Here is a 26,795-nt window from a genome sequence, read left to right as displayed (position 1 = left end):
TTCCTACCCAGATAAAAGTGGGTAAGTAGAACTAAGATCAGATTTGTCCAAACTGCTGGATCATTTCCAAAGACTAATGAGGGATTGGATAAATTATAGAATATCTCTGTCAGTCAAATTGATGGGTTCTCAGTATATCTCAATAAGTGAATTTGGACACATGAAGAGAGATTTTGAGATGAAACATCATTCTTATAGCCTTCCAATAAGTACAGTCCACACATTTTTTTTATTTTTTTTAGAACACTCCAAACAATTCAAAGAGTGATATTGTACCACTAGTAGTCCAGTTATGTTTTGCCAGAATCATAGCTTCTATGTTCAAAACAAGCTAAAAAGAATCGACTTCAGTTACAATTTGCTGTAATGAAATTAATTCAGGTAGGGTTTCAATCACTTGGGTTGTTTGCTCATTGGCTCCTCACAGTAGCTCAATCACTTTCACTATCCAATATTGAGGATTTGTATTTTTTTTTTTCCATTTTCAATCCTTTCTAGAGCCCTAAAACTCATTACCCACAGCGTATTTACCTAAATTTTGAGGGGAATCGTGGGCACATTCTAATCTTTTGTATCTAATGTAGATGGAAATCACAGCTCCATGAACTCAGCAACTTATTTTCCACACCAAAAACTGCATTTTGTGGCAGTCTCATTTTAGCACACCTCAGAAGGTTCACCTTGCCTGGTTTTAGCTCATCTATAGTAACCATGGTACCTCTGCTTCATGCTTTTGCGCCTAGGAAAGACTGTTAGCAGGAAGAAAGCAGAAATCAAAACTTAAAAAATTAACTAAAGCATCCCAGGATTAAAGTCTAAGGAGGGGAAGGGCAGTCCATGGAATCAGCTGGGAGAAGCACTGTAAGAGTCACTTTTATCATTCAAAGACAATGCAACACACCCTTGTCAAAATAAATAAATATATATAAACAAATACTTATGAAACACAGGCTAGGAGGCAATGACAATAGGATACTATAGGTAATGGCAATGCATGTACTAGATCTAGCATGAGCTTATTAGGAGCTGGGATGCAAGGCATGATGCTGCTCAAATGGACTATCATATGCAACTGAAAGACTGGCCATGCTTTCATCTAAGAGGCTGATCCTCTTATTAACATAGTCAGCAAAGTAGCAACCTCAAACACACTCTTTTGATTTCCGTAGCTCATTATCAATGACTTTTTCATATTTTATAATAACTTTTTTTTGAACTCCTTTGTTGAATGACCTAACAGAATAAATACCATGCAAACAAATGATTCCTTAACCCTATAGAAGATAATTTACAGTAGACAAGTTATATTTTATATTCATATAAAGAGCTCCTTAGTTGCCAAATAATGGAATAATGAAACTCTTTTAACTACAAAAGAATCCTTGCAACCCCACCACCAAAAAAACACCAATTTAAAGTACCTTGATTGTATTCATTTTTTTCCTAAGAGAAGGTTTTGTACAATTACAAAACGTCTGCAAGACTATTTTAAGTATAAAACAGTATCAAGCAACCTTTTTCAAAAGAAAAGAAAAAAGATTCAGTACTATGATGCTCCTGAGAATTAGTACATTTCTCCTATCATAATAAATAATTTGGGCTAACAGCATCATAAAAATAGCCACCAAAATTCAAACAAGAACCTGACTTTCAACAACAACCATGGAATCTGGCAAAGACCTTTCCAGGAGCTAACAGGGCACCTGAGGAGGAACATCAATAACTTGCTTACATGCATGAAAATGCACCACCTACGTCCAAATAATTAGGAAATTTGGAAGAAGCAGGCTACAGCTGCCAGAGAATTCAATTACTATAGATGCTAACATCATGCATGGCTATTAGATATTGCTGGACTGGAATTACGTGTATCTCATTCAAAGACAAAATATTAAGAAATTGTACACAAGCCCAAAGATAAACTGTGCAGTTGTGCAACTTTGGTAGAAGAAAACCAGAATTAACTTAGAGATAGAGAGAGAAACCTAAACAAACCTATTAGAGAGCAACACAACATGGCCAGACAGCAAATTTGTCTCAGAAAACTTGAGCAGAATTAGAGGTCGAATATGAAGCAGCCTCCTTATATGTATGACTTTCCTCCTGCCTAACCACTTTCAAATATTAGAGGAACAAGCCTCACCTCTCCCGTAATGCCCAGTTATAGAGAGATCAGGGGAGGCAGGGGCTCCACGCCCTCCCCAATTCTGTCTTGCAGAAAGGAGAGGAGCCTCAGCACCCCCACCTCCACAATGGAAAAAATAAACAGCAGGTCCCCTCCAAGGCCTTTCTGTTGTCATGATGGCCATGGACAGGGGGAGCACCTGCCTGACCCCCTTTTTTCTCTACACGAGGAAGGGTGGGTGCCCCTCCCATGCTTGCTAAAGAGAGAGAGAGGACACCACCCCACCCCATTTTGGCTTTGTCATTGTCAAGGGAGGGACTTGTCAATTTTTTAAGGCGGAAGGAGGTGACCAGTTCAATTGAATGGACCAGCTCACACTCTTCGTTGGTTGAACTGATCCACCCAGCAAGTCCAGTGGTTTTTCCACTGGCCCCAGTTTTTACAATAACAAACCAGAAGTGGGGGCCTCCTTCATGTCCTCGGACTCCACAAAGGCTTAATGTTCATGGCCTTCTCATCTATGCTCAGCACTTCACCGGCCCAGGGGTCATTGATGGTCAACCTAAAGTAGTGAATAGTGATCTTGTGGGCAAATGGATCTGCTAGCTATCCATGGAGATCAACAGTATTCTCGCATAATAATAAGCTCACTCACCATTGAAAGGGTGCATGTAATTCAGTCAGCCAACAGTGCAGCAGACCAGCTTGCTGAGGATGGAAATAGCTTGCAAGACTCACTACCTCTGTTTTTTTTTTTTAAATAATCTCCATCCATTCCCAAAAAAAGGGGGCCCAAGGGCCAGGGCCTGGTGATATGGTTGATCCAGTCTGTCAGGTCAAAGTTTCATAACATTGCCCACTTATTTTTACTTTGACCAAACCCTAGCTCTTATGTGTAAGTTATTATTATGAGTGAGGACTCGAGACATACCAGCAGTGCTTGCACCCTAATCTTCACTGGTTGAAGAATTTAATATTTAGAAACTTGCAATATTTCCACTACATTTATAGTCGTTTTCTACTTCAGGAAAGAACCAAGATGGGATGGAAAACAGAAGTGTTGGACAGGAAGATATGAAATCCAAACTATTAGATTTGGAACCAATGACTAAATGACAAAATTGCTATGACAAACTTAAGGGGACTGAGGTTCAAATTCCTTTTCTGTCAATATGGTGATTCATTAATTAACAAGGAGAATACAGATGAGGGGAGAGGAGAATCCTCAAGCCCCAGCAGAAAAAGACTCTCAAACTAAAAAAGTCGACCATGTTACTGTCATGTGTCGAAAGGGAAATAAGAGAGTAGAGAGAGAGGAATTAAAGGAGAGAAGAGAGAAGAAGAGTTTGAGAAGAAGAGAGCTTTTGAGAAGGCTCTCGTTGGGGTTTGTGCTTGACTCCCTCGATCTCTTTTATTAAGTGAAAATGACAAATTTACATAATTACCCCTATACACTTAAAATCATTTAAAACATTATATCTACCAATATACATTATCAAATCACATGAAAACTAAGTCTAGTAACATAATTAAACATGTAAAACAAGACATTATAGACTTCAGAAACAACAACTGATGTGAAAAGACGAAACTGCCACTCAGTAGATTTTCTAACTCTCCCTCAAGTTGGAACATATATGTCAACGAGGCCCTCCTTGTTATAGAATATCACAAACTCGTGTTTTCCCAAGGCTAAAGTAAACACATTTCCAATTTGATCATCAGATCAAATATAGGGAGTAATAACTTCTTTTTTCATTATTGCATCTCGAATAAACTAACAATCCACTTCAATATGTAATAATTTCTGTTTTCATTACTACATCTCAAATAAAATGATAATCCACCTCAATATGTTTAGTTCTCTCACGAAAAATTGGACTCTTAGTGTTGAATATAGTTGTTTGATTATCACAATACATAGTTATAGGTTCATCTTGGTGTAGATCCTATTTTCTTACCTCATATCTTATCCACATTAGTTCGTCGACAATATGAGCGATTGCTCTATACTCAGCCTCAGCACTAGATTGAACTAAAATATTTTGTTTCTTGCTTTTCCAACTTATCAAATTGCCTCCTGGAAACACACAATAACTTGTGGTAGACTTTCTGTCCAATTTCATACCTGCATAGTCTGCCTCTAAAAGAACTTCTATCTTTAGGTGATTATGAGGCTAAAAGAGAGACCCTTTTCCAGATGACTTTTTCAAATATCTCAAGATTCTTTATGCAGCCTCCAGATGAATTTTGCATGGGCCTTCCATGAATTGACTAACTACATTGACAACAAAAGATATGTCAAGACAAGTAACATTAACATATATGAGTTTGCCAACAAGTTGACGATACATCATCTTATCATTAAGTTCAGCACACTAATTATCATGAAGATCCATGCCCTTCTATTGGAGTTTCAACTAGCTTGGCACCTAGTAACCCACACTCTTGCAACATATCTGTGACATACTTCCTCTGTGTCAACACAAGATTTGCCTTGCTAGCTACTTCAATCCCCAAAAAATATTTCAACAATCCAAGGTCTTTAGTCTAAAAATGTTTTTTCCAGATGTGTATTTACTTTCTCAATTCCTGTCATATCACTACTAAACAATAAGATATCATCAACATATACTAACAACACCACAATACAGTATGACTACTTCAGGACAAAAAGTGAATGATCAAAGTGACTCCTGGAAAATCCAATGGACAAAACAACTTGACTGAATTTTTCAAACCATGCACACAAGCTTTGTTTGAGACTATATATAGCTTTCTTAAGCCTGCAAATTGTATTAATTTCCCTCTAAGCAACATACGCAAGAGGCTACTCTATATAAACTTCCTCTTCAAGATCAGCATACAAGAAAGGATTTTTAATGACAATCTGGTAACTAGAGAAAAAGTCTCAAAAACATCAATTCATAGGTCTGTTTGTAGCTTTCGACTACCGATCTAGCCTTGTATCTCTAGATAGATCCATCGACCTTATATTTCACCGTATACACCCATCTACATCCGACAACTATGACATTTGGGGGCAAATCACACAACTGCTAGGTCCTTCTATCCAACAGTGCTTTCATCTCAACATCCATGGCCTGCTTCCAATGTGGAGAGGAGAGAACAGCTTGCATTGAAAAATGAATAGTGCAAGAAGATAATGACAAAGCAAACTGTTTGTGTCAATCAGACAATGAATCAAAGGTAACAAAATGTGACAACGGATAATGAGTACCTTGTAGAACACCCTTCCAATGAGCAATAGGAAGATGCAGATCACTTACCTCATGATTAGTAAACGAAGTAGTTTCTTGATCTAGTGTGAAAGAGAGAATTGTAGTAGGAGATAGAAGCACCCATCTTCTATGATATACCTGAGTGGTTTCTCAACAGTAACACCACGGGAAGGTCTTGGAACATCCTCTACAGGTGTAGGAACAACTAACTCTACACTTGTAGTAGGAAAGGGAGACACAAATATAGTAGATGACGTAAAGAATGGAGTATCCTCAAAACATCTTCCATTTGCAGTTCCTAGAAGGACAAAACATTTGTATCCCTTCTTTGTACGAAAATATCCCAGGAAAATACACTTTATTGCAGGAGGAGAAAGTTTATCTCTAAATGGAACAAACCCATGTGTAAAACATATGCATCCGAATACACATGGAGATAATGGAAATAATGGAAAAGAAGGCATTAAAAGTTTAATGAGTATTTTATCCCCAAGAGAAGGCATCTTGTTGATGAAAAAATACGCAATAAAAACTACATTACCCCAATACTTGGGAAATAACATGGTACACGCCACTTCCAACAAATGACGATTTTTACGCTCAACTACTTCATTTTGCTATGGAGTAAACACACGGGGTGACTGATGAATAAACACCTGATTTTGTCAAAAGATATCAAATTTCTGAATCATGACTTCCAACCCATTATCAATGGGAAGAACACAAATAAAAGTATCAAACTGATTTTCAATTTCATTGTAAAATTTTGAAATACCTCAAACATCTCAGATTTCTCAGGTAGGAGATACAGGACAAGGACCCCCAAACGACAGAATGAATGATGTCAAACAAGCTACTGCTCCAGTTATGAGATACAAAAATGTTGTCCAGTGATGCTTGTGCAGCTGACACGATTCACGCTGAAACGAAAGACTAGAAGGAAATGTAAGAAAAAGTTGAACCAACTTTGCCAGAGAGAGATGACCAAATAGTAAATGCCATTGTAGAGGTGAGACTACAGTGTAAAGCATGAAGCGTATTATCTGGTGAATGACTCTCCAAATAATACAATCCGCCTCTCTCACGCGCAAAACCAATCATCCTTTTTGTCATAAGATCCTGAAAAACACAGTGGGAGGAATAAAAGGGAATGAACAAGTCATAGACTTTGTCAACTAACTAACCGACAATAGACTAAAAGGAAACTTAGGAACGAATAACACAGACTGAGGAGACATGAATGATGTTGAGGCTATTGTGTTGACCCCTTGAACCGATGAAACAAAACCATCAGCTAAAATAACATGCTTAATATCAAACGATTCTTTTAAATTTGAGAATAAAGATGACATACCTCACATATGGGTAGTAGCTCCTGAGTTAAGAACACAAATGGATGAAGGACGCACATGAAGAGCAGACATACTTGAACTAGCCAGAGTGGATATAGGAACGGAAGTCTAAGCCATAGACGCCAATGAAGAGGCAGCTGACAACTGAACCATACGTTGTAGTAGTTGGTGCATTTCATCAGACGATCTTGGTACAATATTGCTTACCACCACAGTAGGAATTTCACTGTTCTCAGAATGTTCGAGTTTGCCCATGCTGGCTTACCAAACTTGTCCAACACTTATCTAAGTAGTGGTTTGATCCGCCACAATAATTATGCTTCCTCTTAAATTTACCATTACCCCGACCTCGACCTCATCCAAGCCCATCTCTACCTTTGCCTCTACTTATACTGTTACAACAACTAGAAGATTTTGTAAAACTAGAGGTATCAAGTGCAGAGGCATCCACCATCTTAAATCCTTTACCAGCTCCGAGAAGAACGGTAGTTTCAGCATGCATGATTCTGTTGAATGTAGTAGACAAGGTAAGCACATTATCTAAAGCAAGTAATCGTACCTTTACTCCATCAAATTCTGAACACAAGCATCAAGGAATTTGGCAACCAACAACTGGCTATATTGCTTTCTTAATTCCCATTCATCAGTAGTAAACGGATAATATACAATTATCTCTTGCCACACCCCTAGAAATTCACTAAAATACTTTGTAACAGGTCTATTACTCTTGAGACTAAAGAAATCAGTATATAACTCACACACTCGAGATAAATTGCTCTATTATGCATACAAGGATTCTAGGGAAATCCACATCTCTTTTGAAGTCTCATAATTCATAATTTGATTCCTCAATTTGGAATCCACACTGTTTACCATCCATGCCATAACCTGACAGTCTTCTGCCTCCCAATCATCATTTATAGGCACAAGGGGGTTATCTCTGATATATTTTGACTTTCACTTGACATTTAAATACATCCTACTGATTTAGACCAGCTAAGATAGTTTTATCCACTCAATTTGAAGTAATTACAATGGTATCTTTTCCATAATTCCCTACTTTCCTTGATCGAGTATATACCTCACCAGAATCAGCCATAAGTATCACAAAGCAAGGACAATTAGGCAATTACAACTTCAAGCAACAACATAGGCACACAAGGTATGTGGACTTCACAAAAATTAGGGTTTTTATGCAATCTACGCTTAAACCCAAATTAATCCAATTTCCACCTATAGAGAGTGATTGTACACTTATAAACACCAAATCAGTAAGGGCTGACATCACCTTCCAGGAGAATGACATAGTCAAGGAGACCAATATAAGACTGCACTAGGCAAAGGGGAATTTTTCCAAAACAAGAAGTCCTTCCATGACTTTATCTCATCGATAACTGCACTTAAATCTAGTAGTGGCCAACACCCCTAAAGTTTTGAAAGAAAAAGAGAAGAAATAGATGATTTTTGTTGAACCAGTATGGCACGAACGTCGTGGAACCTCCTTTTGAGATGTAGTCTTTAATGGAGTGAAGCAACGAAGAATACAGACTCCCAACTGGGATTCACCGCTCTCTACCATGTCAAAGGGGAAATAAGAGAGTAGAGAGAAAAGAAGAGTTTGAAAAGAGAGCTTTTAAGAAGACTCTCATTGGGGGTCCTACTCAACTCCCTCAAAAAGAAAAATTTACATAATTGCCCCTATACACTTAAAATCACTTAAAACTTTATATCTTAGACTATACATAAGCAAATCATATGAAACTAAGTCTAGTGACATAATTAAAGATGTATGTAAACTTCAAGAACAATAGCTAATGTGACAAGATGAAACCACCCCTCAATAAATTTTCTAACATCATGTTTTAATCTGGGGTGATTGATTTTAATGGTTCATTGAATTTAGGATACCCTTTAGACTTTAAAATATTAGTTGTGGAATAAGAATTGCGGAGATTTTTCTAAGAGATTTGGATAAGAAGCTCTATTAAAAGTTTTTTTTTATTAAAAACAAGTTCTATCAAATGTTGAATGCTAAATGAGATCTGATGCCTTCTCCTTCTCCTGTCTTGCTGTCCTACACCTACGAACTGGTACAAAATGTTTCCAGGGCAAATCACGAACGACTATACACTACCAAATACCACCAATGCCTGTACTTGGTTCCAAACCTATTTGAATGTATCTGATCCATTTGTTTAACTAAATAGCTTCAAATTTTCCAGATCTACTAACAATGTAGGTTTATTGTGAGGTTTTCGTATTATGCACATCTGCACCATACAGTGAATTACATACTGGCATTATGCTAAATGAGATATGCTACTGTACCTGTAAATAGCAAAAAAATATGGCATTAAATAGCTTCACTCCCAGAGCAAGATGTGATACACAAACAAAATATTGGAAAATATAGGTGTGGCAACCTAGTGGAAGAATCACTAACGCAACTCGGGATCCGGTCAGTCAAGTCGAGCTGACTCGCTTTAGTCAGCTGGTTGAGCCCCCCCTAATCTTTCTGAAGGGTGAATTGACCAAAAAATATTTTCAAATTTTTTTTAAATAACCATAAATCAAGAAAAACTTCATTAAAGTATAATATGTTATATATAGTTAGCTAAATATCATAATGATTTGTGATGCAGAAATTTAGTACATTGTGGGTCCATCATGATTAAGTATTTGTTTGGCTGGAAAAAGAAATGCCAATATAAATCAGGGTTTTGCAACTCAGGATCTAGACCCGTCTTGGCATCGCCTGATCCTGAGTCAGGTCAACTCGCCTGAGACAGTTGGCTGAGTCGCCCCTGATCTTTCTACAAGGCGACTCAGTCAGAAAAAATTTCAAAAGATTTTAAAAAAATTAAAAAAATAGGAAAAAAAACTCATTGTCGTATATAATATGTTATACAGAATTAACTAAATATTGTAATGATTTGCGATGTATAAATTTAGTGTGCAGCAGATCCATCATGACCAAGTACTTGTTTGTCTAGAGAAAAAAAAACACCAATAGTGTAAGAGTGTAAGAGTGTTGGCTTTCAGAATTGGGATTGCTATTCAACTCGGAGTCCAACGACCCGAGTCCCAACTCAACATGCAACAATTTTTCAATTATTAATATTAAATTATATTTTTTAAATTATTTAATAACTTAATAATAGTGATTCCTATTAATTACCTTAATGACTTATTTAATAAGCTTTCAATTCATTAAATAACTTACTGATTGATATTACATTATTAATTCTTAGCTTAATTACTAATAATTTTAAGTTTTATTAAACCGTAAACCCTAATAATTATTGATTGATACTTTTTTTAAAACATTTATTATTTTTAGAATCCATAGCTTAACATATTGTTGTTACTAACTAAGATTTGTTTTTCATTAATTATTATCATTGTTCAATAATGATTCATATTAATAATTTTTTTGAAAACAATATTATCAATCATTAATAAAATCATTTTTTAAATATTTAATAACTTAATAAATAATGATTCCTATTAATCGCCTTAGTGACTTATTTAATAGTCTTGCAATTTATTAAATAACTTAATGATGGATACTAAATCATTAATTTTTAAATTAATTACTAAAAATTGTTTTTTAAACCCAAAACCCTAATTATTTTAACTTAATGATTTATATTAACTATTTTTAAAAACATAATATTATTAATCAATATTATTATTATTATTATTATTATTATTATTATTATTATTATTTAAAAAACTTAAGATTATTAATCCCTAAATAAACCATCAGATTGGGCAAGGGAAAGGTTTCCCCAAACCCGACCTGCAGGGATGAGGCGGGATATGAAATGGGACAGAGACGGGGGCAAAGATGGGTTGGGTTAACGAGGACAAGGCAGGGATGGGTCAGGTTTACAAGGACAGGATTGCAAGGAAGAGGATCAGGTCAAGGTTGGGTTTAAGCTTTAGCGTATTTTTCAAGATCAAGTTAGGGTTTCAATATACCTGACCCCGCCCACCCCTACGTGCCACTATACATGGTTGTTGTTTTATCAGGTAATTATAAGTGTAATATTTCAAAAACTTACTAATCGTATATCAAGTTGGTACAATTATTTTGATTGTGTAATAACAAGTTCTTTTCTTTTTCTTCTCTCTTCTTTTTTATAGTCTATACACATTTTCAAAAAAAAAGTTCTTTTCTTTTTCTTTTTTTTTGAATGTTGACACCCTTACCTTGGTCAAACCCCAACCCATGCACCCATTGGGCCAAAAGGTCTTGGTCCTTTTCTTTTAAAAATTGAGATGTGAGCTAGTATTTACTTTTACCCAATGTCTACCAATTCCATAAACCTAGAAGAGTGCCCACTAATAAACTTCCCATATCAGTACAGCAGGATAAAGGAAAAGCACAAGAACATTCACATAATGAACCAACACCTCGTTAAAGTCTCCATTTTACCATGTGATCACAAAGTACAGTCCCACCAGAAGCACAGAATGAAAAGAAACAAAAGCAAAATGCTTTTGAAAGCCAAAAAAGAAAAAAAAAAAGTTCTTCACACATCTCTAGATCAAATTCAAATTTACCTTGACACCAGGTGTATCAGGCTTAGCAGTGGTTGTACTTCCAAAATTAAATTTTGTTTTCTTTTCAGCAGGCTTTAACATTTGGAAGGAGCACATCAGGGTCTCATCCACACTCATCATAGCACCGGCATTATCAAATTCCCCACAATAATTAGGAGCTGAAAATATCGTTACAAGTTGCCTATTAGCAAAGAACTCATAACCGTCCTCTACTACCTGTACAAGAAAACAGAAACAAACTTTAGAACATGAAACCTACCTATAGCATCAATGTGAACACAAGCAATTTCCAACACCTGTATAATGAAAGCTCATTTGAATAGCCTGGGGCTTGAACAGGCAAGCATACATGCCATGATCAAATTGAAGGGTCCAGTCCAGTGCACACTTTCGAATATCATTATGATAGTGCCAGCAATAACCTTCTTCCATTTGAATGATAAATCACCTAAACCATAAGTTTACAGATAGGATGACCCAATACAGAAAATTCAATTGGAGATGGAACCCTTCAATTAGTTATCCATGCATGTGACCAATATGTGCTGTAGGCTATTCAAGAAGAAACTTCCACATGAGAAGATTTTCATTTTCAGTAAATAATTGGAAGATGAATAGAAAGACAACCTGGTGAGCCCGGCATATAAGGTCTAAGTCATGCTTTTGCAGAAACTCTGAAACCTTATCAGGGCCAAATGTATAAGACACACCCCTATCATTCATTCCCCATCCCTGCACATCTTTACTGGGATCCGACCAAAGAAGATCACAGAGCAATCCCGTATCAGGTACATGAGTGGGACGTGTCAAAGTTCGAATCTGATCCAAGTTACTGAGATCAGGAGACAGACCGCCATGCATGCAAAGAATCTTTTCATCAATTAAAGCTGCCACTGGGAGGCAGTTAAAGCAATCAGTGAAGATTTTCCAGAGCCTTACATTAAACCTTCTCTTACATTCATCATAAAAGCCATATATACGATTTATAGAAGCACACTCATGATTTCCCCTCAGAAGAAAGAAGTTCTCAGGATATTTGATCTTATAAGCAAGGAGAAGGCAAATTGTCTCCAGGCTCTGCTTGCCCCTGTCCACATAATCGCCCAAGAATAAGTAATTAGCCGCAGGGGGGAACCCACCATATTCAAAGAGTCTTAGAAGGTCAGAGTACTGGCCATGAATGTCACCTGAAAATCAACCATGTTAGAAACCAGGATTTAACTTATTCTCAATGGGGGGAGAGAGAGAGAGAGAGAGAGAAAGCATGATTTATAAATCTAGATCAACTTAGCAATGACACAGCGGCATATCGGAAGAAATTAGAAGGGTCACTTAGACCAAATCCAAGTCCACCTTAATGCATCATAAGTTCTGAATCCAAAAAGGAAAACTTAAATCTAACTAGGTGAAATAAAGTTGGACTATTTTAATTCTTCAATTGAATATTGGGAAAAACTATAATGAAATACAAATTTGTCAGTTGTGTAAGCACTTAAATCTCATAGATCTAACCACTATTTAGATTTGATGAGCGCTACTCTCACAGAAGCCTCAAAAAATGCCACTTCCTAGTGTTGATTAATAATCTTAATGGCAGAAGGACAGCCTATGCGGCATAAAAGAACTTCTTTAATCTGCATATCTAATTGAAAACAAATATTTGAATACTTTACTGTCCAACTGTAGGTCATGCTAAAGGAACCGTCGGTTTTGATTGCTTAAAAGATTGTAATTTCCTCATCACTTTGGATTATATGTACTAATCATGTCCACTCATCAGATTAAATATTTCCTTTCTTTCATAGATCTGAACTTAGTATCACTCTCTTAAGAACCTTTTTTTCTGTGGTGCTTAACTTGTCTGTATCCTCTAGGAGATGGTTGAGAAGCGCATAAGAAACATCGTTGCTAGCCAAATTACGGATAGTTCTATTGTGGTAGCATCATATAAAATTTACTTAGTTGGATAAATCATTATATAGATATCTGTACAAATAAATAGTATTTCTACACATGTCTCACAACGAAGCCCTAAAAATAAGTCAACAGGCAGAATCAAGCAGCTTATAAAGGTGAACCAAGCAGTTCACATCAGCCAGCCATCCAATTTGCCTCTTCTTTAGGACTTCGTCGTTAATAAAACTATCACTATTCCAGAAAAACGAAAAAAGAAGCTGATTGAATGGTCTTGTGCAGTTCATCCCTTGATATCAGATTGTGGACCTCAAAATTCAATGTCTCAGTGCTAAGGCAAACCAAAATCACAAGTATGTGATCATAAGCCTCTGGCCAAGCAAGATGTTCTCCAAACAAAATTGTCTTTTTTTTTTTTACTCTCAACCAAATGAGGTGGCATGAGAAAGCAATCCTAATAGAAGCCTTGAATGATATGAGTCTTCCACAAGATCCATCCCCAAAATCTATGTTTTTCATAAACCAAATTAATTGGTGCATTTTCCTAGCCTAAAATGTTAAAAGAATCAACCCGAGAAGACTCAAAAATCATACTCACAGCACCAGTTTGTATGCCACATGCAAAAGCATGGCAGTGATGAAAAAATAAAAAAGAATCACACCTGAGATTTCTACAGTATAACCTAATGATGATTACATCTATAGTGATTGTATGATGTCCTAGCTGGCGTCTTGCCAATTGATTGTTCTCACAAGTATCATTATTCTGAGGTAACAAGCAGCACAGAATCATGTTTATATAATACTTAACTAACTCATGAATAATCATCTATATCCACATGATGTCACAAACAGACAAAGCAGTAACTTGGTGCTAACAGCTGTTCTGACATAAACTATGCAAGAATGGAATTCATCTTCAGAAGAATTTGTTATTTGCTTGTTGTTGTTGTTTATTTGTTTTAATAAAAAAAAATTTGATGTTTGTTCTAAGTGATGCCAGTACCTTCCTATCACATATCTAGTCACCCTAATCATACTCTAGGAGTTAAAATTTTGACCACAGATATAAATACTTACAAAAAGTTCTTACCATCCTTTACCTCCACATTATGGAAGGCAATATATAAATGATGGCATCTCTACTCCAATGTGTAAGGTTCAGTGTGAAAACTAGAAATCACGTTCATTTTTGGAAGTACCCTTGGATCAATGAGGAGCCTCCCAAGCATTCCTGTCCAAGCCTTTATAGCTTGGATCAGGACACGGATATACTGATTTGAACTTGGGGCTTGCTTTTGTAATAAATAAATAAATAATAAAAACTCAGGGCTCGATGTTAATGGCAAAATATGCTGGAATTTGAATCTTAGGCAAATCTCAAACAAGCATGAGATCGACACAGCTGCTTAGTTATCTCAATGCTGAAAGCCTTCAATTTCAAAGGCTGTGATGGCAAAAAGATAATTTGGACGTAGACTAGTTTGGGAGTGTTGACAATGTCTCCTTATCAAAATCACCTCCCATGCTCATTGGAGGAGTATGACCTCTCAACAAGACTCTCAGAAGCTTATTGTTCCCGGGGGGATCCTTCAGCCAAATTATTTTTCTCTCTCTCCCCCCCCCCCCCCCCCCCCCATCGGCCTTCCCCCCTCTCCGTCGCAGAGCCTCTCGGCCTCCCGTTGGAGCGCCGCCCGCCGCTAAGGAAGACGACGCGCACCATGAGGAAGACGATGGCAACCACGTAATAAAAATAATAATTTATATAGTTTATTTATAAAATAATTATTTTTATTTATTTTATAATTACTATATTAAATTAGTGATTTAATAGTCATAATTAAAATATTTTTAAAATAAATATTTGATAAATTGTTTTGGTTTAATTATCCCATTGCTATAATTAATTAAACAATGGTTTTAAATTTTGTGACAATATATTATTAATTAATAATACATAAAAATATATATTATGTAATTGATAAATATATATATTTAATTATTATATTTATTTTTTATTATTGTATTAAATTAGTGGTTTTTAATGTTAAAACATGTCTTATGTTATTAAAAATAATTTATTTATTTATTATATTCACTTATGTTATTTATTTATTTATTTTTAATAATTTATTCTAGTCACACGTAATTATTGTATTAATTTATAATAAACTATAATCATTAAATAATATAATATAGTTTTTCATTAATTAGGATATTAATATATTCTAATAGTACACGTTAAATCACTTATCTGGACCGTCTGCCGTAAGAAAATTTTAACCTCGGATGCGTTACAAAGACGAGGCACTAATGTTCCAAATCCTCTCTGCCCGTTCTGCAATACGTCTCCTGAAACCGCATATCACACCCTTTTGCACTGTGAATATGCTCATTGGATCTGGACCAAATTGATGGAAAAAATCGGAATTTTATATTGCCCATCACAAGAATTACATAACACAATCCTCACTTTGGTCAGCACTCGTTTCCCTAAGATGGGGAAAATTTTAATCTCTTGTTGTGTTGGGCACATAGCATGGAATTTATGGGAAGAAAGGAATGACAAAAAATTCAATATTAAATCTCTCCCTCGGAAAATTCTATGTGACCAAATTATTGGTCAAGTGTCCTCTTGGGTTCTCCTTTGCAAGAATTCTGAAATTTAAAAGGGACAAACATGCGTGGCAACTAGCGAATTATTGCAGGAATGTCGTCTCCGGCAAAAGCTCCAAAAATGGTTGAATGGTCTAAACCCCCTCCTGGGCACTTTAAATTAAATTTTGATGGAAGTGCTCTTGGTTGTTCGGGTCCGACTGGATATGGAGGAGTAATTCATGATGAAAATGCAAATCTTCTCTTCACATATGCGGGCCCAATTGGTACTTCTGACTCTACTAGTGCGGAGTTACATGGACTGTACAACGGACTGAAACTTTTCAAGCAAAAAAGGAAGGGTGTTCTCTTAGTGGAAGGAAATTCTCAAGTCATAATTAGCTTGTGCACAAAGCCGTCCAAACCCCCTTGGCATCACTAGGAGTTATTTGATGAAGTTTGTAAGTTAATTTCTGCTCTACAATATAAGTGGAAACATGTTCCAAGATCGGTAAATCATTTAGCCGACGCTCAAGAAAAAAATGGTGTTTCCCTCCAACATCTTGTTGTGGAGGAAATGTCTTTCTAGCTAGCAAGTTTTGTAACTTCTCTACTTTCGTAATACATTCACACATTTCTCTAAAAAAAAAAAAACCATGTTTATTTTGGTTAATTATCTGTTTAGATATATGTTCTATTTAAGTATATTATAAAAGGTTACTCAATTCTCTTGTTTATATCATACTTTTCATTTGGGGGCACTAACACTAGAATCTGTTTTCCAGTGCACTTGAACTCATCTACACTAACACCCAAGGATGAGTTGAAGTTGAATCAATTCATTTAAGATGAATTGAATTCTTCACTTCATTTCAAGTTCATTGTCGACTAACCCCTTGTAAGGGGCTTTCAACCTGCATTCCGTTGGCAAACTCTGCAACAATGACAAATAAAGTGGTAGATCGTATCCAGCTCTGTTGCCTATTTGCTGCAATGTGTGGAAACACTTCCTAAGGAGTTTTGTCAAATTGTTACCTCAATTTTTTGAAAGGTTTATTTGAATAGAAGCCAGCCAACTCTCTTTCTATTGGTGGAAAAGTCTTGGAAGATCACTCTTGCAGTTGTCCCATGGAATATTGGCCTTGCCAAAAATGTAAAATATTCCTTCATAATGTAAAATCAATTCGTTGTGTAACTGAGTGGAAAGTGGACTCAATACTCTGTTGGCCTAAACTTTCTAAACATCTAATGGATCTTCCTCAGGCAAAGATTTGGCAAAATGTGAAGGATAGAAGGCCTATCCCCGACAAGCAAACCCTCCCTCATGGCCCTCTTTATATTTAATGAAACTAAACCTTGTCGACCTCTCATGCCACATAAACATTCTTGGATATGGCCTCTCATGCCACGCAAACATTCAAGTCATGTGCCATTTAGCAACAAGAGAAATCCTTTACTCCAGAACATCTAGCTCATAGAAATTTGTTACTGTAATCTTAACTACAGCTTCCAGTAAGACCCAGCACGAAGTTAATCATCATATCGTTGATCGGTCCTGGAAGAGTCACTTTTTTTTAGGAATTGGCATGCGAATTTGTATGCCTAAAAGGTAATATAATCAATAGCACCATGGCTCATCATCCCTTTCCTGTCCAATGTCACTCTTTATGGAAAGCTCACCTATCCATTTGGCAAGAGAGTATAAATTTGAATAATAAAGAAGTAAAGAGTAAAGAAAGAAGAAGGAAAAGTGAGAGCAAAGAGAGGAGAAAGCTGCGAGTAGAGCAATAGTCATCAAGGATCAATCAATCCTTAATCTCTTTTATTATATCACTTGAAAAGACAACTAAAAGGACAGAATCATCCTCAGTACATGTGTTTGCTGTATGTAGCCATATAAAGCCAACATAAAACATAATCTTATTGATGTATCACTAATCATATGACCATTCTAGCCAATAGAGATCATGAATATATATAAATGCCCTGAATTCCAAAATTTATTACACTCCCTCTCAAGTTAGAGCATAAATATCAAATAGTTCCAGCTGGTCATAAAACATTGAATGCTTACATCTTCCAAGAGGTCTGGTAAAGATGTCACCGAGTTGTTCAGAAGATTTCATAAATAGTGCAACAACCTTCCCTTGCATTACAACATCTCTAATAAAATGGCACTCTAATTCCAAATGCTTCGTCCTCTCATGGAAAATTGGATTGTTAGCTATCAAAATTGTTGCTTGATTGCACTTCATAACCATAGGCTTTATAATGGGAAATCCTAACTAATCAAAAACTGATTTTATCCACACAAGCTCATTCAGTGTATGAGTCATTGCTTTTTACTCTGCCTAGGCACTGGATTTGGCCACTACATTCTTTTTCTTACTCTTCCAATTAATCAAATTACCCCCAAAAAACAGCAGTACCCAATCATAGACCTCCCATTTATCGTGGATCCTACATAATCATCATCCAAGTATCCCAACACATCAATCTTCCTATGGGGAGTTTATATAGACCTTTCTAGGAGCTCCTTTCAAATATTCTACAATTCTACAAGCAACCTTTTAAGAGTATTTTGCATGGATTCCACATGAATTAGCTCACAACTCACATTGCAAATGATATGTTTGGCCTTGTAACAATGGCGTAAGTCAACTTATCTGTGCATGTACTTTGTCTTGTACTTAAGTTTAGGAGCCTAGTCATCATGAAGACTGGTGTTAACTTCCATGGGAGTCTCCACAAGACATGCACCCAGAAGACCATATTCTAACATATTTAAAGTGTACTTCTTCGGAAATAGGACAATACCTTTCTAACTCCGGGCTACCTCAATACCAATGTAATATTTCAATTGTCCAAAATCGTTTCTCTAAAAATGTTTTGTTCAATACATTTTTACTTGTTAGACCCCTTTAGGATCACTCCCCATCAAAACAATGTCATCCACGTATACAATAAGAATAACAACCTAGATTGTCTCCTCAACACAAACATGGAATGATCACAACGGCTTTTCATGAAACCAAAATTCATAACCACCTTGCTGAAATATTCAATACCCTAAGACTCTGTTTAAGATAATAAATAGCTTCAATTTGCACAGATTCCTACTATTCTCTATGTAAGACAATAAATAGCCATTTTCAATTTGCACATGTTCCCACTATTCTCTGTTTAAGACAATAAATAGCATTTTTCAATTTGCAAACCTTCCCAGTTTTCCCCTAAGCAACATGCCCAAGTGGTTATTCCATATACGTTTCCGCATGCAAATCACCATAATAATAGAAGTTTTTTATATCTAGTTGATGTAAAGGCAATCATTTTTTAACTGCCACAAAAATTAAAATTCTAACAGAAGTAAGAAAGATTGGGGAGAACGCCTCAAACACATAGATGTCATGGGTTTGTATTCTTTTGCAACCAATCAAGCTTTGTACCTTTCAATGCCCCCATCAGTTCTGTATTTAATACTATACATTCGTGGACATCCTATAATGGTAGCTCCCTCAGGTGGATCACAAAGCATTTGTGTACCCCTAGAAACTATGGCCTCCATCTCTTCATGCATAACTCATTTTCATTTAGGCACTAGTAAAGCATCCTACACCATGTGAGAAATAGAAGAAGTACACAGAGACAAGGCAAAGGATTTATAGGTCAATCACAAAAATCGAAGGACACATATTTGGACACTAGATGAAAAGTACGTGACCGTTTGCTTTCCAAAGCCCAATGGGCAAGTCTAAATCAAAGAATTCAGATTCAGTAGATGAAGAATGCAATGGCAACACTAGAGGAGGAGGCTCTTGTTGATATTGGTCATAAGTGGACGGTGACACAAAAGTTGATTTGGAGAATGCAAGGCGACATTGATACATTTGCAATGGCTTTGAAGGTGATGGTGGTGGATGTATGGGTATGGTACCTGCACTTGAAATATCAATAACAACTATAAGAACTGAATTGCGAACAACTAAACTCTCCTCAACCGGGATCAACGCAATTGATGGAGACTCACTAAATGACGCTATGTAAGGCATACTCTCATAAAACATAACATCAACAGATATATAAGTTTTCCTTGTAGTAGGATTGTAGCACTCGTATCCCTTCTAATGACGTAACGCAAAAAGACACATTTAATGGAATATGGGGACAGTTTGTTACTAGTATTACCAAATGAATGAATGAAACATGTAGAACCAAACAGTTTAGGACATACATAAAAGATCCTACAATGAGGTTTTAACACTTGCATAGGAATACGTCCCCATAGAATAGAGGATGACATACGATTAATCAAATAACATGAGGTTAAGATTGCATTACCCAAAAAGACAAAGGAAAATGCATATAAAATAACAAGGTGAGCAAAACCTCAAGTAGATGCCTATTCTTTCTTTTAATAACCCCGTTTTGTTGAGGGATGTATACAAATGAAGTTTGATAAATGATTCCATGCAAGTCATAAAAAGAAATGAACTTTTGGTTAAGAAACCCCAGACCATTATATGTACAAAAATTATGTGAATTACAACACCAAAGTGGGTTTTTATTTTATTGAAAAACTTTGTAAATACATCAAAGACTTCTAATTTCTCCCAAAGGAGATATGCCAAAGTCACTCTACTAAAATCATCTATCGGGACACAAAATATTTGAAACCAAAATCTTTGGGACTCAACATGGGTCTCATACATCAGAGTGAACTAATTCAAAAAGGTTGAAAATTTGACTAGAAATTGTTGGAAAACTAACTGTATGATCCTTCCCAAGATGACAAGATTCACTCTAAAATGATAAATCAAACGACAAGAAAGGAAGGAAGTGATGTTGCTTAGTTGGAGATGGTTGTCCCAAGCTCAGTGCCACAAATATGGTGAAGTGTTTGTTGAGAGTGCCACTACCTTTAAGAATAGACACACCATCCAGAAGTACTACCCACTTTCTCGTGCCCGGACAAATCATCTTCTTCGTCTACAAACCTTGAAAAATATATGATGTAGGGCAAAAAGTTACAGGGCAATTCAAAGACTTAGTAATATTACTTAAGGGTAAGAGATTCACAGGAAATTTTGAAACAACCAAGATAGGTAACAACGACATGTGTGATGTCTATTGTTACAACACCCTCACACCCGATCCTATGAGGTGGACCCATCGGCTAAGGTGACAATTTCATAGGATTGTGAAGAAAATGCATACGAGAAAAAGGTGGGCATACTTGACATATGTTTCGATGCTCCAGAATCAACAATCCACAAGGGACTAAATAACACAGTGTGTAGTCATACTTGAGTTTGTCATAGAAGCACTCACAATAGAAGAGGATCCAACATCTTGTAGTGTGGGAGATGATGATGTGGATGTCAATTGACACAATTGGTAAAGTAACTACTAAATTTCTCCTTCAGTCCCATTAGTGGACATTGTCTCACCTTCAAGCACGCTAGAGTTGGCCCATGCTAGTTTTACAAATTTATCCCAACACTTTGTCAAAAAACAAAAAAAGATTAGTTCTTCCATAGTGGATACCTTTTATCACCTCCATCACCACGTCCCCTACAACGAGTTGCATTGTCTCTACCATGACCTCTTCCACCCCCTCCACATCCTCTAGGGGTTTCAGATCTAGTGGAGGCATAATTGAGATTGAAGGTTGTGACTTCACTTGTCTTAGAATCCTTCTCACCTTTATTCATTACTGCACTTTCAGCTCAAATAACCGGATTAAATGACTTCTCAAGAGTGGTCACTTCATCATTTGCCAACATCTAAGCCCAGATTGCATCATACTTTGATTCAAGTCCTTCTAGGAAACATGTTACTTGAATTTGATTCTTTTCTTTCGAAGTTGATCTGCATTTGTAATAAAAGGATAAACGCACTTGCAAAACACCTCATATCTTGGTAAAGTAGCTAGTAGCAGAACGGTTGCCCCATCGCATGTTGAAATACTTGGCATACAAGTCATGAACTTTGGATGAATTGCACTCCTGAAATAAGATAGATTCCAATGCAATCCAAATTTCCTTAAAAGTTTCACGACTCATCACCTATCAATAAACCAAGGCTCCATATTGTTAATGAGTCAAGTCATTACCTGATTGTCTTATGCCTTCCACTCCTCTATCATAGAATTAGGAGGATCATCCTTAAGGTATTTAGCCTTTTCCCTTAGTTTTTAAAAACATATGGACTGATCTTGACCAATTCAAGTAACCTTTCCCATTTAATTTCACTAAAATAATTTGAATAGATAGATTCCAATGCAATACAAATTTCCTTAAAAGTTTCACAACTCATCACCTGTCAATAAACCTAGGCTCCATATTGTTAATGAGCCAAGTCACTACTTGATTGTCTTATGCCTTCCACTCCTCTATCATAGAATTAGGAGGATCATCCTTAAAGTATTTAGCCTTTTCACTTAGTTTTTAAAAACATATGGACTGATCTTGACCAATTCAAGTAACCTTTCCCATTTAATTTCACTAAAATAATTTGAATAGAATGGAAGTCTTTGCTCACAAAATTTGTAGAGAGGTTGGTTGGAATAATAACCTCCCCAATATCAGCCATTCTACCACAACCAGCTAAGAAAACAACCAATAAACAATCCCAACCAAGAACAATTCAGTACTACAACTGTTTTGCCAAACATAACTTAGGCAGGTTTAGGTGGTCCTGACTCAGAAACCGAACTTCTGATATATGTCATAAACCAAATCCAATCCTTCAACCAGAATCTGTACCAGTTTCAGAACCAAAATAGTTTAACACTTCCAAGGAGTTATATTCACAGGTAGTACATACACTTAGACAAGTCTGCTCTAGACCTGAAAAGGGATAGGAGAAAACCAGGCATAATAACACATAATAACTGTTCAATAGGCAGGACAAGTTATCAACCAAATGGTTATGGCACAAGGAAAGGGGAAAAGATCCAACCTTAAAATACTCAGAAGAACAGATTTGTAGTACTTCTCCCAATAAAAAATGTTTGCTTAACAAAAATGGACTCTATGTAGAATTTCCCAAGCTCAAATTATATTGCTCTGATACGATATAAATTTGAATAATAAAGGAAAAAAGAGGAGAGAAAGAAGGAGGAAAAGAGACAAAAGAGAGAGAGGAGAGAGCTACATGTAGAGCAACAACTGTCAGAGACCAACTTGATCTCTAATCTCTTTTATTATATCAATTAAGTGAAAAGACAAACTAAAAGGATATAAGTGCCCTTAGTACATGCGTCCACTATATACAACCATATAAAACCAAAAACGAAATAGACAAATAATTTGAATGATGTATCACTATCTTATGACCTTCCTGGCCAATATAGATCATGAATATACATGAGCAATGACCAAAATGCCCCTAATTCCATGTTTTCTTACAGAGAAAAATAATGACACCTTCTAAAATAGAACTTCAAGCATCATCATATAGGTCTGACTTATAGAAAGATAATTTTCTGGGCTAAGATTAAACTTATAGTAAATTTTAAAAAAATAAAATAAAACTCAAAGCAACGACATGTCCTCTTCTCCTATACTAAGGACTGGTACCGAGTGTCCGCAGGAGAACAGCCCCAATATGTTTCAGGACAACTCGATCAAACTCAACATCCGAGGTAGATTATATGAAATCCCTGGAACAGACGATTGTTCCCCACTTGAATCCTCGTGCAATGGTGGATGTCATGATGGCTGAAGTTCTCTCCCTTTATGAAGGAATTCATTTAACACAATTAGGTGGGAAGTCAAGTAAATAGTGAACCATGGAAGTAGTTTATATCTCCTATACATATATCCTAGGTTCATATTCCAAGGGAGACAAACCCTTTAGCAGATATGAAGGTAAATATAAAAAAAAAACAGACCACAAGATAGGAATGTATAGTACTCTCATCCATACATTCAGAATCTAGTATCTCTGATTATTCTTTTCCCCTTCTTCTTCCATACTCTCATTCTTTTATTGATGCTATCTGCTTCCTTGTGTTGGATCTCTGTATCTGTCACTTTAAATAAAATTCTACTTTTCCTAAAAAATGAGTAGAATAAATTGTCCTTTTTGAAAATTGAATACATAAATTATCATTTAGCTTTATCTTAATTTTTCTTTGTCTATGCACACATGCCTAGTTAAATATATCACCTGGCCAAATGCATTGAATAGTGACCTATCATTATATAGAGATAGAAAAAGGATGCATATCATTCATTGACAATATTTACCTTCTTTTTTCTTTTCTTTTTCCTGTTTCCCATTTTTTGGAGTTTCTTAGGTAGACACTCAAATCAGTCATATGGACTGATTAAGAGACACCAGATATGACAAAGCAAATGACCAATCCACAATTTTGACACAGGTGTACCATCAGAATCATAGCTCCAATGAGGCGCACATTTTAATTAAGATAGTCAGCATATTCGACAAATTTCTGAAGCAAAGCTAATGACTTCAACAAATAGTCTGCATCAGGTATACCACACTTCCTTTCAACAAAATAGAGCCATAATTCCTTTTCATATAAAGTAGTCTGCGAATTTAAATTTTTCTATCTAAGAAACTAGTGCTCAAAGAAATTGCCATTAGATGGAGGATTGGTATCATCTCCATCATATTTTACAGCTTCCACTCACATTATATAGAACTCACTTATGTACAGTTGAACTATGCAGACTTAGAACCGTTACAATAAAATGACAAAAGTTTTCCAACAAGTTGGATTATTAGATTTCAGAACTAAGAGGACCACAGACGCTGGCACTGCACATATAATGAAACACGACAGTTAACTGAAGTTGTTATAACTACTGGCTCCAAAATTTGAAAACATACGTAATAATTTTGAAAAAGATATGATTAGAAGCTTCACACACTTGCCTCTATATCTTGCTGAAACTGACCTTTTTTATTAGAATAGCAGCACTAACTTGGCTGTACAGTTGAATTCTATTAACAACACCCTCAATGTTAACTACCCAAATGAGTAAGACTTCAAAATAACTTCAATCTCATTCTCGAACAACATAATGATAGGAAAATTAATAAAAGTGCAGTAACGAAAGGAACAGGAGGGGCTGCACCTAGTTTACGGAAATCCTTACTGCTTCTGAATCTCGAAAGAAACTGAACAATCAAACAGCAAAAGCCATACATACACAAACAATCGGAAACAATCAAGAGGGGGTCGTTTTAAAAAAATAAAAGAAAATAAAGAAGGGGTTGCAGATCGCGTCTAAGACGACCTCTTTAATTACACCCATGGGTAAAATGCGGCCATGAAAGGAAAATTTCAGAAAACATTCAATCTTCAGTAGGACGTAAAACAGCAGAAGTTCACCTGCAGCGGTAAAAAAACAAGTTCAGGGGTAAAAAAGAAGAAGAAGAAGAAGAAGAAGAAGAAGAAGAAGAAGAAGAAGAAGAAGAAGAAGAAGAAAAAGGAAGACGCAAGGGCTTCGGAAAAATTGTAATTTAACCATATCAATATGAACAATGGGGATGCTCGCACCAGTAGCCAATTAAGTCAAAACCCAGAGCAGCAGTCCCCTAACCACGACTAAATTTGACAGACCCAAAGTTGCTTGATGCCAAATGATAAAATCCACATCAAAGACCAAACAGGATTGAACAAATTACCGCAAATCTTGATGGGTGCTTCGAGCTCCAACAGATTTGGCTGCTGCATGAAAATGTCCTTGGAGACAAGGCAGAGCTGCCTAATCTCAGCCTCCGACAACTGCACCTGCTTCCCCGGCCGACTACCGCGCACTTCCAGGAGCCGATTGATTATATCATCCAACACAACAGGGTCCATTCCACCCTTTTTTTCTCGCAGAAGAAATGCCAAACAAACAGCAACAAAACAAAATAACCCTAGTTCTCGTTTCCTTTTCTCTCCCCCCACTCGCTTCCTCTTTTTCTTTACATGACTGAAAGAAGCGAGAGAAGGGGATGGCCTTTTTTGCTCTTTTTATCCTGCTTTGCTTTGGGCCTGGCTTTTACGCCTGTGATAAGAAGCTTTTCAAACATTCCTCGCAATCAGAGAGTTAAAGAGAGATTCCCAGAGAGAACGAGACAGCACGAATTTGATGACTTAAAAAGAGGGTCAAGTCTCAGGAGAAGAGAGAGCAAGCGAGAGAGAGAGAGAGAGAGAGAGAGAGAAGAGAGCCGCGAAGAGCATAAGACGCAGGCAGCTGTCGCAGGCAGCTGACCTAATTAAAGGAGAATCGGAGGGATAGTGCTCACGGCGCACACCGCAGGTCGGGGTCGTCGGAACATCGACATGATATTCTCCAGTTCTGACGGTGGCCACGCCAACGAGAACAAGTGGACTGTCACATTTGACCTCGCCGGGGAAAATCTAAATCCATTCAACGATCGCAGCCGTCCAACGAAGTAGACGGAAAAATCAAATGTCACGTGGAGCCTCCATCAGCGGGTCCCGTCTCGTGTTCAATAAAAAAATCTCGGCCACATGTCTGGGTGGGCTGACTCACCCTGTTCTCCACTGAATTCAATTAAACCGGCTTACTTGTCACCACTCACTAACCTTAAGACAGCTGACCTCAGGTTATGTAATATGTTCATCTAACCAGCTGATTATCTTAATGGAGCTGAAGGGGTTTGCCATCTCTATTTAAATTTTCAACTTCTTTTTATAAAGTAATGTGTACTTTTTTATGATATGATGTGTTTGCAAGCTTATATAAAATTCAAATCCAAATACAATATCACAATGAGCAATTAAGCACTACATAAGGAATGCATAATTTGTTACGATGGTTTATAACTCAAACTAACGTTGTTAATCTACTCTTAAGATGTTTGTACCACAAATAATAATGACTTCGATAAACTATTACGCGACATCTTGAGAATAAGATATGTAAAAGATAATGATAACAATTAAAGGACCCAACGATATATAGTTATAGGGAGCAGTGGTCCTCGTGTGGCTACATTAGATAGTTC

At 36.5% G+C, this 26,795-nt stretch overlaps 1 protein-coding gene across 1 annotated transcript; it reads right to left on the bottom strand.

Moving 5' to 3' along the window:
* On the bottom strand, window positions 1-26,147 carry LOC137938644 (serine/threonine-protein phosphatase PP1 isozyme 3-like). Its single transcript, XM_068783614.1, has 4 exons — window positions 25,461-26,147; window positions 11,916-12,475; window positions 11,289-11,504; window positions 1-749 (listed from the first exon to the last, which is right to left on the bottom strand). The coding sequence occupies exons 1-4, from the start codon at window positions 25,636-25,638 to the stop codon at window positions 726-728; spliced, it is 978 nt and encodes a 325-aa protein (XP_068639715.1). The 5' UTR covers window positions 25,639-26,147; the 3' UTR covers window positions 1-725.
* Window positions 26,148-26,795: the final 648 nt, after the last annotated feature.

This window comes from Aristolochia californica, unplaced genomic scaffold (genome assembly GCF_029961685.1).
Source record: "Aristolochia californica isolate CCGP_79_NKW_82.1479 unplaced genomic scaffold, dmAriCali1.0.hap1 SCAF_8, whole genome shotgun sequence".
Taxonomy (NCBI): Eukaryota; Viridiplantae; Streptophyta; class Magnoliopsida; order Piperales; family Aristolochiaceae; genus Aristolochia; species Aristolochia californica.
The sequence above is the reverse complement of the archived record's forward strand: the minus strand, read 5'-3'. Positions and strand labels throughout refer to the sequence as shown.